Raw genomic sequence first — 17,675 nt, forward strand, 5'->3', positions numbered from 1 at the left:
TTAACGACAATATAACGTGATCACAATAGTCGTATTTTGTTAGGTTTTTAAGGTTTTGATGTGATTGACAACTTAAAATATACGTAGGAGTTTGTAAAGATAAAGAAGCGAGATGCAAGTGTCAATTGGCAGCTTCCTATTTGGACAATAATATATCACTTTCATAAGATAAGACGTGTAAAATAAAATAATTAGAGGGTCGCTCATGTTACATGTATCAATTCGCCCCAAAATTCAACAACCTGCACGTGCGCCGCGGACTCCACCATCGGACCAAAACCAGATTGGATCCCACGGCGTTGGGTCCGCCAAAGCTTTTTTGCCATTCACCCATGGTGCATGCCACCTGGATTTGTGGGATCTACCTCGTATGGTGGTGGTGGTGGTGGGGGTCCACCGTTTTATATATACCTTAATCATGTCCATCCCACCGGCGGCCCAACGTGATGCCCGATGTGTCAGCCACCCACGAGGCACCGGAGATACACTGCTTATTTGACCAACCTTCTCTCCCTAAAAACGACAACACACATTATGCTCTCTTTACAAAGTATTTGGGTCGTTTTATACAAATTTGCAAACGAAAGCCCTCCACTTTTTACAAAACCATGATGTATTATCTTATTTTTAACAAATTTAATGAGAAAAACAAGGTTATCTTATCAACAATTAATAGTTAACGACCATCCCTCCACTTTTTACAAAAACATGATGTATTATCTTATTTGTAACAAATTTAATGAGAAAAACAAGGTTATCTTATCAACAATTAACAGTTAACGACCATTTACATTCGCAGATTCAACCCCTTGTCTCTCTAAGAGAACTTTTGAGAAACAATTTGGTCCCACAATAGCTATACTCAAGGCAAGCGTCTCTTCTCTGCCTCATGTAACAAAATGGCAATTGATCAACGCTATTTTTGCTCTCGTATACCCCAACAAAAAGAGCTAAACAATAATACAGTAGATATTTTATCTCTTTGTTGTAATATACTGTTTCAATTTTGACATGTAATGGACTTACACAACAACAACTTGTCTTCGATTGGGATTTCGATTAAGGCTGATTGGTGTTATCCCAATAAGTCAGCGGGCGAAAAGAGGATAAGGCTCAACAATCATTCTATCCCGGTCGAAAAAGCATGTTTCCCTCAAATAATACGCACAGTAGGTCATTCTCAAACCAAAAGGATCATCTCCGGATCCTTTTGGTGAGGATCCTGAGAATTCGTTAATCGTGTTTGTTCATCATACATCGTCATGAGGTCAGTTTTTGTCAAGTATTGTTTGTATTTAATTTTATATAACAATATTTACAATAATTTCTAACCACATAATATATGATGAACAGACAAAATTGATGAATTCTCAGAATCCTCGCAAAGAAGATTCAGCGAGATCCGGGTTCATTCTAAAAAAATCAATCTTAATCGTGAAGTTGTTAGATATTACCACGTACGTACCATTTTTAATTTTTCTGGCCTGCTCAGCCTCTGACAGTTTAACATGTGCAATCAGTCGTGTACTATAAATCTGTGTTCTCAAAATCCGTGCGGTTGCGCGGGAATGTGGTGGTTGGCCGCGCGCCAAAACGTTGCTTGGGGTTCTTGAGCCCAAACCATAACATTGGAACCATTGGTGGGCTGAAATTATGTCCAAACCAATGCCTCATGGCCCAATCTGTTTTTCCTTTTTTTTCAAAGAGTGATTGGTATAAAATTATGTCATTAATTAACAAATTCAATCGTCCTGTTTACTTCTCCATAAATATGTTTAGGATGATGATAAGATAAATGTTAATAGCGCTCTCTCAAGAGTGGTTTTAAAATAGCTTAAAGCAATTTCGGCAAAAAGGTTTTTGAAACTAATCCTTAGTACAAATGCGAGTGAATCCTGAAAAAGCACTTGAAGTGCGTCCTATAGAAAGCACTTCAAGTTCTGTTGTAACTCAAAAATAATTTTTCTAAAAACGCTTTCAGTCATATTTTAAAAACAATTTCAAATGAGCCGTAAACCAACAAGGTGTGAACCTCTGAAACAAAGAGAATTATTTGAGGTGTGAACATTTTATCCAACTAGGTTCAAGCCTAGTTTTAAACTGTAGATTAGGCATAATTAGTTATATGGAGCGGCTTGATCACGAAATATTAACGTAGTTACAAAAGTCTTAATTAGCGACCACCACTAATCCTGGTGTGATTAGAGAGTGATGAACTACCTAACTAAAAATGTTGCATTAAATAAATAAGAAAACTAATGAAAATAGTTTGAAAACTTTGAGTTTTAACTATAAGAACAAAATAAAATGTAAAGTGAATAATACCATGATTAACTTTTTAGTGTAAAAATATGATTTTTTTGCTAAAATGAACAGTACCGAAAGTTTTTTGTTAAAATTTCCTAAGTAAATACACTTATTTATAGTGGCGTATCGTTAAGCCACGAGTACGGTTTAAAAGATGCTTGCCTTTTCTTTGAAAGAGGTATTCATCAATTTCTCCCCTGAACTTGTGACTATTGGCCAATTTCCCCCCTCAACTTTAATTTTGGCCAATTTCCCCCATCAACTCTCATAATTAGTCAATTTCCCCCTTAACTTTAATTTGGCCAATTTCCCCCCTCAACTCTCATAATTAGTCAATTTGCACCCTATTGTTAATTTTTTTAATTTGATCATAATTAAACAAGTGTGTGTAAGAAACTAAATAAGATGTATGTTAATCATTTTCCTATGTCTTTATCCTATTACAAATAGATTAAAATTTAGAATTTTACAATTTAACATAGATAGTATTATTAGTCATAATAAATCAGTATGGAGTAATTTTATTTGATTTTTTACTATACAAAATTGATAACGAAAAGGATTGATGTGTACATTTTTGTATGTGAATACAATTTTCTTTATAAGAGTGAAAGCTAAGTTCAAGTAAATTGTGGAGAATCGAGTTTTAGTGCAAACTAGTCAATTCATAATTTTCGACTCCTTATTAAGAATAACCCATTTTATTGAAATATGTCTGATCCATGAGTTTAGGATTATTATTTCTTCTTCTACATGCTTTAAACCCGATTCATAACTTTTTCTTATAATCAACCCATATCACATACTAATTGTATTATGTTTTTGTACATTTTACCCTATATTATGCAGGTGAGTTTATATTAATTTTAGTACTTTGTTAGAAGTTATTAGAAAGATTGAAAGAAAATAAAAGAATAGATGGAAAATATAAAAAAATTAACAGTAGGGTGCAAATTGACTAATTATGAGAGTTGAGGGAGGAAATTGACCAAATTAAAGTTGAGAGGGGAAATTGACTAATTATGAGAGTTGAGGGAGGAAATTGACCAAATTAAAGTTGAGATGGGAAATTGACTAATTATGAGAGTTGAGAGGGGAAATTGGCCAAAACTAAAGTTGAGGAAAGAAATTGGCCAATGGTCACAAGTTCAGAGGGAGAATTGATGAATACCTCTCTTTGAAAAACCGTCTTCTTAATATTTTATTTTAAGTCCTTCCAAAATTCATTTTTTATTAAACAAACATGCCATTGCGTAGCTCTGACTGGCTGCAAATCCTTTGTACATAGAGCTGCGCCACCAAAGCACATATGTCAGCTCCTCTTGATAAGACAAAACGACACAATAGTAATGTTGTCTCCTAGTCCGTCGGTCCATTCTTACAAGTGTAAGAAAAAATCTTGTATGTAATTACAATATTTATATATATTTAATATAATTATTATTTGATTGTCACGAAGATAACAAAATATAAATGTGTCAAATTAAAGGGCAAATTTCCGTTTGACCTTCCTAAACAACATTCTAGTTGAAATCCACCATATAAACTGTTTTTTTGGTAAATTGAGGAACTAAACTTTTTTAAAATGGGCAATTTACCTCTTTCATTTGCCTTTTCTTATCTATCTTTTCCAACTGTCACTTGACACGTGTGCTCTAGTAACCAGTGTTCTAAAAAAGGGCTCGGGCGGGCTAGGTGCTAGGTAGGTTTTTTTTTGTTTTTTTTTTTTTTTTGAAATTTAAAAAAAATCCTATTTACATTACTATATTTCCTTATTTTCCTCCTATTTTGCATTTTATGTGGTTTTAAATTGTGAACTTAGGTATCGTTTGGTATGCAGACGGGACAGGACGGGACAAGATGGAACGGAGAGGGAGCAAAAATGCCATCAGATGGAAACAAGGAGGAAGAAGGAGAAGACGGAGATGTTATAATTTTGTATTCCACAGATGTGGAGCGAGTCGTTCTAGAGGGGTGAGGCAGAACGAAAATTCAATCAAAATTCGTCCTGTGGGATATCACATTCCACCCGTTTTAGGCGCACCAAACGTGGGACGGAACTCCTCGTCCCACTCCGTTCCGTCCCGTCTCACATACCAAACGGTACCTTATTGTACATGTGTCATCCTACAATATTCCTCACTATAGTTATATGGCATATATGCTTGATGTGTTTTAAAATTTTGGACTTGTTTGATACTATTTTTGCATTTTATCATTATTTTATTATCTTATCCATGAATTTCATACAAATATAATTTTTTGTAATTGTTAATATGCACTTATTTACAAAATATACAAAAATTTTACCTAAATCAGCCTAGGCACCGCCCGACTAGCGCCTAGTGCTTTTGAGAACCTTGCTAGTAACAAATTAAACTACATACTTCATACTTTTAAGGTGGAAAATTAGAATTTATGATATTCATGCATTAATTATGCAGTTTAACTTGTTTGTGGAATAAATATATCTAGTGACGAGTAGATAAAGAAAAGACAAATAAAAAAGGTAGATACAATATTCCGGTACCAAATATCATTTATTGGTTTATTTGTGAGGCTATTTTCACAAAAGACACTCGCATCGCATCGCATCCAATCAACTTATCTCATTTTATTAAATAAAAAATCCATAAAACAAATCGAATTTTTTTTTAAATATCATATTGCATTCAATACAACGTGTGATGCATGAGTGTGATTACTTTTCGCTACCTTATCATTTTGGTAGTTTTCAAAAAACTGGATATGTAGCTAATGGATGTAGTAACCGCGTATCTCTATGAGGATCTTGATATGAAAATTTATATGAAAGTTCCCGAAGGACTTGCATTGACTGGTTCAAATATTTCCAAACCCCGGAACACAATCTCAATTTTGTTGAGGTGTTCACTCTACGGTTTGAAACAATTCGGAAGAATGTGGTATGACCGTATGAGTGAATATTTGACTAGTCAAAGATATGTGAACAATGAATGTCCTTGTGTGTTCATTAAGAAGCCACATTCCGGATTTGCGATTGTTGCAGTATATGTCAATGACATGAATCTCATCGGAACTTCTGAAGAGCTCACGAGAACTGCCGTGCACCTGAGGTCAGAATTTGAGATGAAAAATTTAGGTAAGACTCGATACTGTCTCGGTCTCGAGATAGATCATTGTTCGGATGGAATCTTAGTACATCAATCATATTACCCAGAAGGTGTTGCGTCGATTTAATGAGGATAAAGTGAAGCCTTAGAATACTCCTATGGTCGTTCGATCGCTAGATGCAAAATGAGATCCTTTCCGTCCGAAGAAGAATGATGAAGAGATTTTGGAGCCTGAAGTTCCTTATCTAAGTGCGACAAGCACTTTATTGTACTTAGCTCAATGCACTAGACCCGACATCTCCTTCGTTGTTAATCTTTTGGCAAGATATAGTAATGCACCTACACGCATACACTGGACTAGCGTGAAAGATGTCTTCCGTTACCTTAAGGGTACTACGGATTTGGGCTTGTTTGATCCCTATGACTCCTTGAATGATGCCGCACTCTATGGTCCTCGAGCTGATTCTCACCTTGTTGGATATGTCGATGCAGGATACTTGTCTGATTCGCACAATGCGCGTTCTCAAACGAGTTATGTCTTTACCGTTGGAAGCACCGTAATCTCTTTGAGGTCAACTAAACAAACCTTAGTTGCCACTTCGTCTAACCATGCTAAAATTCTCGTCTTACATGAAGCAACTCGGGAATGCTTTTGGTTGAGAGCAGTAATAGGCCATATTCAAAGCTCATGCAATCTTTATCCCGTCGTTGATGTCTCGATGACGATCTTTTAAGACAACGCAGCATGCATCGGACAACTCAAGAAAGGTTACATCAAAGGAGACAACACCAAACACATTGGGCTGAAGTTTTTCTTTTCACATCAACAATAAGAGCATCAGAAGATTGAAGTCACGCAAATCCGTTCACAAGACAATCTGGCCGACCTCTTCACCAAATCACTGCCGAAGACGATATTTTAGAAGCTTGTTCATGTAATTGGTATGCGTAAACTTTATGGGTTATAACTTTGTTATTTCTCTTTGTAATTATGTCAAACTTATGGGGAGTATCCTGTAGATATTTGCTTGATCGTAATGTACTCTTTTTCCCTACAATTATCAGCATTTTTCCCACTGGGTTTTTGCTACCTAACTAGGAGGCACCCACCTTGGTCTGGTCATATCCCTGATGACATCCCGTAGACGTTTCTTTTGACTTTGTATTTCTCACGCATTTTTCCTAGACTATGGATTTTGTCCCTCATCGGGTTTTTGCCATAGCCTTAGGGTTTTTTAGTGAGACTTATTACTTATGCAAATTCCTACCTTATTGAGAATAAACGTTGTTCCTTAGAATCAATGTTGATGAGTCGACTTCCTTAACTTTTGCATGATGCTAAATCTACCTTGAGTATTTACACACTCAAGGAGGAGTGTTATAAACATTCCTAGTTTAAGTGTGATTGTGTAAATCCTAGATTAGATTTGATTCTAGTTATCCTTTCCTATTGTATCTTGTATTCCTTGGGGAAGAAGAAATATCTTATCTCATTTTACTACTATAAATAAAGGCACAATGTAGGAGGGATAACAACACATATATTCCCCTACAATTCTACAAACACATCTTTTCTCTCTTCTCCTTGCCGCCGGCCCTCTCTCTCATTTTCAGATAAAATAGACCGTAACAAATACACGTATTTATACTTATCTAGCCAATGTGTAATGGCGTATCGTCAAGCCATGTGTACGGTGGACGTTCAAAGATGCTTGCCTTTTCTTTGGAAAACCTGTTCTTAATATGTTATTTTAAGTCCTTTCAAAATTCATTTTTTTATTAAACAAACACGACCTTGCATATTGGCTGCAAATCCCTTGTACATAGAGCTACGCCACCAAAGCACATATGTCAGCTCCCCTTGTTGAGACAAAACGACACAATAGCAATGCTGTCTCTCGTCATATTTATTTAATAACACTCCGACTCTGAATAATTTCTCTTGGCGTCAGTCCATTCTTACAAGTGCAAGAAAAAATTTTGTATTTAATATTTACATGTATTTAGTATAATTACTATCTAATTGTCACATATAATTGTCACATATAATGAAGATAACAAAATATAAATGTGCCAAATTAAAAGGCAAATAGCCATTTGACCTTCCTAAACTATCATTATTGTAGAAATCGACCCTATAAACTGTCTTTTGGTAAATTGAGGAACTAAACTTTTAAAAAAGGCTTTATATATTAGCACCTCACAAAATATTGAATGCATCACACATTAAAATTTAATATTAACTAACTTATTTATCTTACTATGCAATGACAATTTTGACCTTATAAGGTTTACAAAAAAAAAAAAAGCTATATACACCCCAAATCACTTTTAACATATTATTTATCTTCTTCAACTATCAAAACCCCTCCGATCCTCCATTGTTGAACAAAACTCTAACCAATAAAACTACATACATGTTGATTGAGAAAAATTATTTTTGACGAATGAAACACGAAATCGATGTTTTGGAAGTTTCACATGAGATAAGACTTCATATTATTTATTGTTTTAGTGATTTTGACGACATCGATAATTATTTAATCTTGCTTTTGATGCGTTATTCAAGCTTCTATGTTCGTATTCATCTTTTAGGGATCACATTGATTACATGAAGAATTAAACACCTAAAATTACCATCAAATATTAAAAATAGACGACATAGGTTTTAATGGTGGAATTGAAAACAACTTACATATGCTTTAAATCCCAGGCGGCATCTTCTGTCAAAATTTTAGTCGACATTATTTGTCCAAATTAAAAGCTTTATAAGATTTGAGAAATGTGGGATAAAGAATATTGGGTGCATATAGAAAATGTAAGGTGTATATTAAGAATGTGGGGTGTAAGAGTATTATGGAAAAGTAAGTGGGGTGTATGAAGATAATTTTTCATTGAAAAAGCAAATGTGAGATGTATTAAGTATGTAGGGTTTATTCAACAATTTGTGAGGTGTTAATATAATAAGCCTTAAAAAATGGGCAATTTACCTCTTTCGTTTGCCTTTTCTTGTCTATCTTTTCCAACCATCAGTTGACATGTGTGCTCTAGTAACCAGTGTTCTAAAAAAGGGCCTAGGCAGTGGTGACCCAAGGCGTTTTCTTGCAAATCGGTTGGAAAAATTGGCTGAGCTCTAGGCACTAGGTGGGTTTTTTTTTTTTGGAAAAAAAATCCTATCTACATTACTATATTTCCTTATTTTCCTCCTATTTTGCATTTTATGTGGTTTTAAATTGTGAATTTATTGTACATGTGTCATCCTACAATACTCATCAATATGGTTATATGGCATATATGCTTAATGTGTTTTTTAAATTTGGACTTCTTGGATACTCTTTTTGCATTTTATCATTATTCTATTATCTTATCCATGAATTTCATACAAGTATAATTTTTTGTAAGTGTCAATATGCACTTATTTACAAGATATACAAGAAATTTACCTAAATCTGCCTAGGCTGCCTAGACACTCGTCTAGACCCCCGCCCGACTAGTGCATAGTGTTTTTTAGAACTTTGCTAGAAACAAATTAACCTACATACTTCATACTGTTAAGATGGAAAATTAGAATTTATGATATTCATGCATTAATTATGCAATTTAACTTGTTTGTGGAATAAACATATCAAGTGACGAGTACATAAAGTGAATAAGAAAAGACAAATGAAAAAGGTAGATACATTATTCTGGCACCAAACATCATTTATTGGTGTATTTGTGAAACTATTTTGACAAAAGACACTCGCATCGCATCTTATCAACTTGTCTCATTTTATTAAATAAAAAATCCATAAAACAAATCGAAAAAATTTAAAATATCATATTGCATTCAATACAACGCGTGATGCATGAGTATGATTAAAAAAACAAATCTTGTACATTCATTACTTTCGTGTATCCATTAACGTATCGACCCAGCAAACAATAGAAGCTCAATATAAAAAAGAAAGAAGCTAAGTTATAAACTCTTTTTTTTAATGATCAAATCTTCTTAGAAAACAAAAGAAGTATGATAAAGCCGAGTACAAATTCCGATATAAAAAAATCGCACTTAAAATGTATCGTAACATTTTCTTGTATTATTTCTTATGTATATTTTACTTTTAAAATTCTTTACGCGTTTCGAAAACAAGGACCCCCAAGTATCCGGCCGATACGAATCGTTTCGGGCTTTCGCAGTCGCGGCCTCTTCTCCCAGCAACTTCCTACTGCTGCCCCCACTATTCTTATCAACTTCTTGTTGCTTTTGCTCCAAGCTTTCCGTTCCATTAATTTTTTTTTTTTCAATATTTTTCGAACCTTTTTCGTTTCAAACTGTTCCAACGATCTGCAATACGACTCGCCAAAGCTGCGATTTTGTTTCGAAATTCTCCAACTAAATAAACAAATATGTATTTAGTTTTTGTGGGCATTATATTGCGGTAACTTCCAACTGTTCCTCTGTCCGGAGGCGCTTCGATTGTTGCGGTGGATTTTGTTTTCAATTTATCAGAGTTGAAAACTTATCCGAGAGGTTTGATTTTGGTCAATTGCTGGATTCTTGTTTCCTTTTCATTCGGGGGTTGACTGAACTGCGACTTGTGGTAATTATCTAGAAGTTCCAGTCGGCTTCCATTTGGGTATTTCTATCGGGTTGAATTTGGAGTCCCCAGTTGAAAATTCAATGCGATTTTCAATTGGGTCCTTCTGATTCTTTGGAAAGTTGGGGTCTTGGAAGGTTCTCTTTCGAAGAGTTTTCAGCTGGGCTTTTTAGGTTCCATTGATTTCTTGGAAAGTTCCGTTCTTGGAGTTGAGAGGATATAAATTTGAGGTTTTCGGATCGAGTTTTTTTTGTGGGGCTTTTGGGTTTTCTTGATTCATTGCATAGGCTCTTTTTTTTGGGGTTGAAAATGTAAATTTGAGGTTTTCGAATCGATATTTTGGTCCTGCATATACAAGTGAGCTTGAAGGATTTGGTTTTTTCCGGGATTTTAGAGCTTTGAGCAATGAGGAGTGGTTGATCATTTATTTCTGGGTTTTGGGTGCCCTTAATTCCTTGGAAAGCTTCGTTTTTCGGGTTGAAAGACTGTAAATTCGAGGTTTTCGAATAGGAGTTTTGGTCCTGGTGAATTTTCTTGGATTTTAGAGTTTCTGAGATGGGGTTGATGATTTAGTTCTGGGTTTTGATTTGGGTTGTGGGGGATTGATTAGGATGGAGGAAGCTCAAGGCGGCACGAGTTCGTTGCCTCCTTTCCTTTGCAAGACATATGAGATGGTAGATGATGCTTCAATAGATTCAATTGTGTCATGGAGTGCCAGTAATAAGAGCTTCATTGTTTGGAACCCGCCGGAGTTTGCTAGAGATTTGCTGCCAAAGTTCTTCAAGCACAACAATTTCTCTAGCTTCATCAGGCAGCTCAATACCTACGTAAGTCAACCGAGTTTCCAACTTAATTCCGTTTCAGTTTCAGCTTGCTTTCTTTTGCTTCAGTTGTTTGACCTTGGTATATATGCATTTATGGTACGTTTGTAGTTTTGGTTGCTTAATTTGATTTGAATTGTTACATTAGGGTTTTAGAAAAATTGATCCGGAGCAATGGGAATTCGCCAATGACGATTTTATAAGAGGTCAGCCACACCTTATGAAGAACATCCATAGGCGAAAGCCGGTGCACAGCCACTCTTTGCAGAATCTTCAAGTCCAAGGCCAAGGGCAAGGGACTTCATTGTCCGAAGCTGAACGGCAGAGTATGAAGGATGAAATCAAGAGGCTTAAACATGAGAAAGAACGCCTTGCTGTGGAGTTACAGAGGCATGAACAGGAGCGGCATGGATTGGAGTTGCAAATGCAGTTCTTGAAGGACCGTTTGCAACACATGGAAGGGCAGCAGCAAACCATGGCGGCTTTTGTGGCTAGGGTTTTGCAGAAACCGGAGATTGCCTCTAATCCTGTTCCGCAATTGGAAGTCCGTGAGCGAAAGAGAAGGTTGCCAAGAACCAGTTGGCCTTTCGATGATGCTAACAATGGAAATAATCAGATGGTTAGTTCAGAAGCTGTTATTAGAGAAAACGGGGGTTTGGAAAAGTTGGAGCAGTTGGAGTCATTCCTAACATTTTGGGAAGATACCATTCATGATGTTGGTCACAATAACATTCCACTTGTGGATGAATCTACAAGTGGTAACGAAAGCACAGCCGTATCGTCCATACAATTGAATGTTGACATTCAGTCCAAATCCCCTAAAATTGACATGAATTCTGAGCCCGCTGCATTCGTTGCTCCCGAGCCTGCTGCATCGCAATCCTCTATAGAAAAAACAGCTGGAATTGCTGCTTCTGCACCCACCACCACCTTGATACAACAACCGTCTAACGAAAAACCAGCTGGAACCAGCACTTCTGCACCCACCGGGGTCAATGACGGATTTTGGGAACAGTTCTTGACAGAGAATCCTGGCACGTCAGAAGCACAGAAAGTTCCGTTGGAAGGAAAGGATTCCGATGGTAGAAGTAATGACAGCAAACCTGGTGATCATGGCAGGTTGTGGTGCAATATGAGGAATGTAAATAACCTTACAGAACAGATGGGGCATCTCACTCCAGTAGAGAAAACCTGATACTAGTTACTTTATTCTGGTATAAATTTAGGTATGAATATTTTGTTCTGGCATTCATAGATATTCTGTGTTTGTGTTAATTTTCTTCTTGGTCATCTTTATATTTTGATTACTGTTCTTATACCTATAAACTAAATAATATCACTTAATATTTTTATGTCCCAATTTACGTGCTTTTGATCTCATTCTCCTTATGATGACCTTGTATGTTAATCAACAATTCATAGCCTTGCATCCACAGTAACTTTTGTTATCAGACATGGATTTTCAGATTAAAAACATAGCATTTTGATGTATTTGTTTGATTGAGTGTGTTTCTTTGCAGTATGCAACCCCTTTGCTAGTACACTTTCACTATTAAAACCCGCCCTCCATCTACGTCCGTCTTTTCTCCTAACATTCTTCAGTTGACTGATTATCATCCCCCATATGTACTAAATATCATCCCAGTTGTGTTTTGCAAATCCAGAACTGCATCTAAGATTCGCCATGTACTGTGACTGCACTCGCTTATGGTTGTGCTAATGAATCTGTTGACCACTTGCATCTGGTGTTTGGTTGATACTTGATAGTTGAACGAAGGTCTTCAGCTCGAGTAATTGCTTTTTTTTAGAATTTAAATTCATTGTTGAGGAGATCTGCATGTGAGATTAATATGGTGTTGTGGTATGGCAGCACCGAGACTTAGGTCCTTAATTTGGCAAAGCATCACGCGACTAAAAAAAAGGTCGTACCCAGTGCACAAGGCTCCCGCTTTACGCAGGGTCTGGGAGAGGTGAATGTCGGCTAGCCTTACCCCCATTTATGGAGAGGCTGCTCCCAAGTCTCGAACCCGAGACCTACCGCTCATGGACGAAGGCACTTGCCATCGCACCAAGTGCGACCTCTGGCAAAGCATCACGCGACTATTTGTGGAAAATTATATAATTCTGAACTCATATGAAATGACTGTTTGCAGCCTTATTATGCATCTCCTATTTTGACTAAGTTCTCTGTGGTTGTAGGTTCCTCTCGATAAGTAGCGTTTTTAACTTTGGTTTGAAGAACCGTATGAAATATTTACAGGGTTTATAGATTGACCACCATAAACTTCCCCACATTTGTGCATCTTACACACATTGCAATTCTACATTTGCATTGCTTAGTGAACTTTCACAAATTTTGAAGCATGAAGAGCCAAACTAGATGTGCAGACTGCAGAGAAATAGAAAAGTAGTAATGTTATCTATTTTACAATTTGGCTGCAAGTTTTTCTATCGTTGTGCATTCTGTAGTTCAGTACCGAAACAGGTCTGATTCAAGTCAAACCATACCTGCCGGAACACCTTGATAATGAGATCATGGTATTCGTCGGAATTCAAGGTCAGGTAACAAGCCAAGAGCTCTTCCAGATCCTCCGGCTGGGTTATCTTTTTCTCCACAACCATCTCAACCATGGAGTCTCGGAAGTCCTTCTGTGGGTCGAATGAGCACTTCACCACTGCAAAACTGTTCAACCCTGTTCGTACCTGCTGCACCGCTCTCTCCTCAGCCTCCTTTTTTGTCTTCAGTTTGGCTTTCGTCATGTCTTCGAGAGCATTCACTTTGCAGATTTCGACCCTTGAAGCTGTCCGCGGAGAACAAATTCTGACTTTGCAACTCCTCCTCGTTCTTCTCCTCTGCAGTTCCCTGCTGATGTAGAGTGACTTCCTGTGTTTATCGATCTTCGACTTCACCTCTTGTGTCTTCCTTTCTTTCAGTTTTTGCCAATCTGAAACCAGTTCTTCTTCGTCTTCAGTCTCCAAGTTCAAAGATTCTTCCTCAATTGTTTCCAGACCGGAACTTCTCGAATTCCACAAGGATAAATCCTGATGTTTTCTTGCTGCTAACAGTTCTAGTACATCATTTCGCACTGAACCCGTTGATATCTCTTCTTCTTTCCTATGCACTTCTCTTTCCAATTCCACCCGCTTCTTTCCGAAAACTTCTCCGTTTTCCTTCCTCATTCTCCAGTCTCTGTCATTCCGAGTTTTATGCATGCCCTTCAACTTCTGAGACCCTTCTCTTCCCTCCACCTTTCTACCGCTCTTTTGAAACCCTCCACAAATGGATTTCTGAACGTCAAACTCATCGTCCGAATCGTACCGAACCGACCTCAAAACCCCCCTGTCGTTCTTCCCTTGAGCACTATCTTCCCCAAAAGACAGCCTCCAAAACGCATCGTCCTCGTCATCATCTACGCCATAGAACCTTCCACCCCCATGACTACCACACCTTGGCAAATCTAAAGGCGGAGAATTCTGCTTCCCTTTCCGGTTTCCCTCACCGGGTTTTGGTTCCGAGCTCTCACTCTTGTGCTTGAACTTGGAAAGCCATGAACTTGGAAAGACATGAGAGATCAAAGAAGCCTTTGAGGCAGAAGAAGAAGAAGAAGTTGAAGAAGTAGGTAGATGCTTTTTCTTTTTGCTACCCCATTTCATGATTAAATTCCACTGAAGTTCTGCAATCCAAAAGGGAATTTGGATGGTTCGGAGTTGCAGAGAAGGAAGACTGATGAAGTTGTAGGTTTGAAGGAGCTAAAGGATGAGGAAGGACGGTTAATAGGAACGTGGGTGTGGGTAGTGTATTACTGGTTTTGTTTTTCAAAAGAAAGCCCCGCCCTAAATCTTGTGACCACTCACCCACTTTTTCCCTACTTTTGTGCCTTCTTATTGAAACAATAAACAGCTATGTGTGTGTCTGCCGGGTGCATTTTTGTTCACCGCACTTAAGTAGTAGCAATGGTCACCATCATATATTTATCATCATTGGGTAATTTTAATTTTTAAGATCGTGTCTATCCACCACATATATCTCAAAATTTAAACTTATTTAACTGTAATAAATAAGGTGGTGATAAAAAATATTCGCTGTGTCTGCCCATCATACCATATTAGCATTAGCCCAGCACAAATTCGAGTAGCTCCACATTCATTAATGCATGAAAACTACACCTTGAATTTGATTTGCTACAGAACAAAAATGTCCTACTTCATTTATTACAACTTATTAGAAATTAATTCACTCTTGTAACTCGAAGCAAGTTACGAGCAAAAAATTATATAGGGCAGTCGGATCACGTATACTGTTGAACTACTCTAAATAAATAGAGCGTTCCTTGTATTTTGTTGGTCTTACACGACTCCTAAACCTTACAATGTGTGAGAGTTGTCATAGTCAGACAAACGTTTCTCTTTTGGTCGACTATGTAGTGTAAACAAGGATATTATGAGTAGGGGTGTAGCTCACTTTGATGACGGAGCTAAACAACGATATTATGAGTGCAGGTGAAGCTTACTTTGATGACGGAGCATACTTTGATAAGATTCTTAAGTATCACTAGTTATATAATTATCTGTGTATTTCACTTGTCATATGACTAGATAAATGTGTGATTATATTCAACTGACTATAATACAGGCTTTCTCCGTTTATTCGGTAACCTCTCCTTTTTGGTCCTTTGTGCTTTATTGCTTTGTCTTTGGTCCTGAATTTTGTATCTTTCTCTTCCACTTTGGTCAAAAAGATTAGTTGAATGCAAAAAGGGCTCCGAATTGGATTGGACTGGATTGCTCTGAAATTCAGGAGGGTACCAAACATGATAATTGCTGACCCACATCTGGATTGGGCTCCTGAACTGGGTCTTTGCCCAAATTGGATTTGCATATGAATTAGTTTGTACAAAGGTTTAGGATTTTTCTCTGTGCACAGTACATTCATTAAAGGGAACTTTAACGAAAAATTTCCGATACTGTTCATTTTAACGAAAAATCACATTTTTACACTAAAAAAATCTATCCTGATACTATTCACTTTACCCTTTATTTTGTTCTTATCGTTAAAACTCAAAATTTTCAAGCCATTTTATTAGTTTTCCTTTCATTAAAAAGCCAAACAAGACATGTACAAATTTTTAGGTTTTAGGGTTCAGTTGATCTTACAGACGTACAATTGCTAATTCAGAATGCAATACAATAACAGAGAAAATTAAGTTGTACAATAGGTAATTAGGCACGACGGACATTGATGGAACTGTGAAAGTAATCAAGAGTTGATGGAGAGTCGATCGAGTTGGATCTAAGTTGAAGGAGAAGATTGTGGGCAATCAACAACAATTAGGAGAGAAATTTCGGAGGCTTGAGTTGGTCATACAAAAGAGTGATACAAGTAATTTGGAAACTTAAAAGTTGCAATTATGTGTTTTCTAGTCAATTAATTTTGTTTAAATTTTTAATTATGTGTTGTAAGAGGCTTGTGTACGAAGAAAGGTATGTGATCTAGGTTTCTGGTTGGGTGGCTCACAAGTTATAGTCCCATCCCATATGTGGCCCAATGATTATCTGACCCTCCTAACCGGATGGTGTTCTTCCTCCACCTCTCAAAATCTTGCTCATCAAGTAACTTGTATTACTTATATTTGCACCAACATCTGATAGCTAAAGGTTAAAGCTGGTAAAACGTATAGATTTCCCCATCTTAAACTGGTCCAATCCAAGGTTGTCCTACTTGTTTCCAGAGATGAATCAATATATAACGGGGACGCCAATGTGACAATATTTTAAATCAATCACGTTACGCTATGTAAGAAAATTCAAACTCATGGCGACACATAATAAATTTGAAACACTGCCACCTTAACATCTTGGTTGCGTGTAAGTCTCACGTTTGACGTGAAAAAATAAAACCCCGAACATTTATTTGTCTGTTGTTTCAAAACAACAACACACAGTGTATGAAGTTGGTCCCTTCTCTTGACTAATTTATAACCAGCCTTAAAAAGGATGAGTGGAAATGGGCTTGAACATTACTTGGTCCTAAGTTAGTAGTTAGCTCCAAATTTTAGTTAAATGAAATTTAAGAGGGTAGTTAGTTAGTTCAAATAAATTAGTAGAAGAGTTACATCCTAAAAACTTTCCAAAGAAAATGAGGAGACTGGATTTGTTTGTTTGTGTCGGTTGGGAAAGTAAGTTTTCAGGTATGAAAGAGAATGTGCACCAAACTAGTCACTACTGACGATAATCTAACAAAGAAAAACTCTGCCTTTTCTTAATTAACAAAATTGATCATGTGGCAGTCTGGCAGATGGATACATCTCGTTTTGCCAAACAACATTTTGCCTAGGACTTTCTTATTATGGTGGTTTTTAAATCGGGTAAAATCAGCGTAGAGTCGGATGAGACGAAAAACAAAAAAATTCATGATTTTATAAGAACTTTTTTCACGAATGATGTGTTTTGGTATAAATTTTCGTGGGTATGGTGTATGAGGACAGAGGACAGGGTAGGCTGCAGTAGTAGTATGAATGCATGATTAATTGTCTTTGATGTGTAGTTCTACTCGCATAATTCTCTAGTCCTTGTTTATACCAAAATTTCTTTTTTTATTTTTTAAAAATGGTCTGAAAGCCCCTACATAATTTTTTTCCGCTAGCATTACTCTATTTTTTTTTATCCCGTATAAGTAATGCTAGGGAATTCCATATAAATTTTAAAATTTAAGCCCCTACATATTGAATCCCGTATGAGTAATGATGGGAGATCATCTATTTAAACCAAATTTTATAAAGCATAGGATATGGTTGTTGACGATTGAATCATTACTTAGCGTTAATTAACATGCTTATTTCCTACTGACGACACATCACATAATTTACAAATTTGAT

At 36.7% G+C, this 17,675-nt stretch overlaps 2 protein-coding genes across 3 annotated transcripts; one reads left to right on the forward strand and one right to left on the reverse strand.

Annotated features, from left to right (window-relative positions):
- The first annotated feature begins 9,530 nt into the window (after positions 1-9,530).
- LOC103427868 (heat stress transcription factor A-4c-like) lies at positions 9,531-13,094 on the forward strand. 2 transcript variants are annotated; one of them, XM_008365949.4, is made up of 3 exons: positions 9,531-10,806; positions 10,949-12,026; positions 12,671-13,094. In XM_008365949.4, the coding sequence occupies exons 1-2, from the start codon at positions 10,591-10,593 to the stop codon at positions 11,993-11,995; spliced, it is 1,263 nt and encodes a 420-aa protein (XP_008364171.2). In that variant the 5' UTR covers positions 9,531-10,590; the 3' UTR covers positions 11,996-12,026; positions 12,671-13,094. The 2 variants fall into 2 exon arrangements, with proteins under 2 accessions (XP_008364171.2, NP_001315815.1); NM_001328886.1 differs by lacking the exon at positions 12,671-13,094 and having other exon boundaries at positions 10,245-10,806; positions 10,949-12,146.
- Positions 13,047-14,708, reverse strand: LOC103427906 (transcription repressor OFP5). Its single transcript, XM_008365992.3, has one exon. The coding sequence runs from the start codon at positions 14,452-14,454 to the stop codon at positions 13,249-13,251; it is 1,206 nt and encodes a 401-aa protein (XP_008364214.2). The 5' UTR covers positions 14,455-14,708; the 3' UTR covers positions 13,047-13,248.
- Between the last annotated feature and the right edge of the window lie 2,967 nt (positions 14,709-17,675).

Source organism: Malus domestica, chromosome 05, assembly GCF_042453785.1.
Source record: "Malus domestica chromosome 05, GDT2T_hap1".
NCBI classification, from domain to species: domain Eukaryota; kingdom Viridiplantae; phylum Streptophyta; class Magnoliopsida; order Rosales; family Rosaceae; genus Malus; species Malus domestica.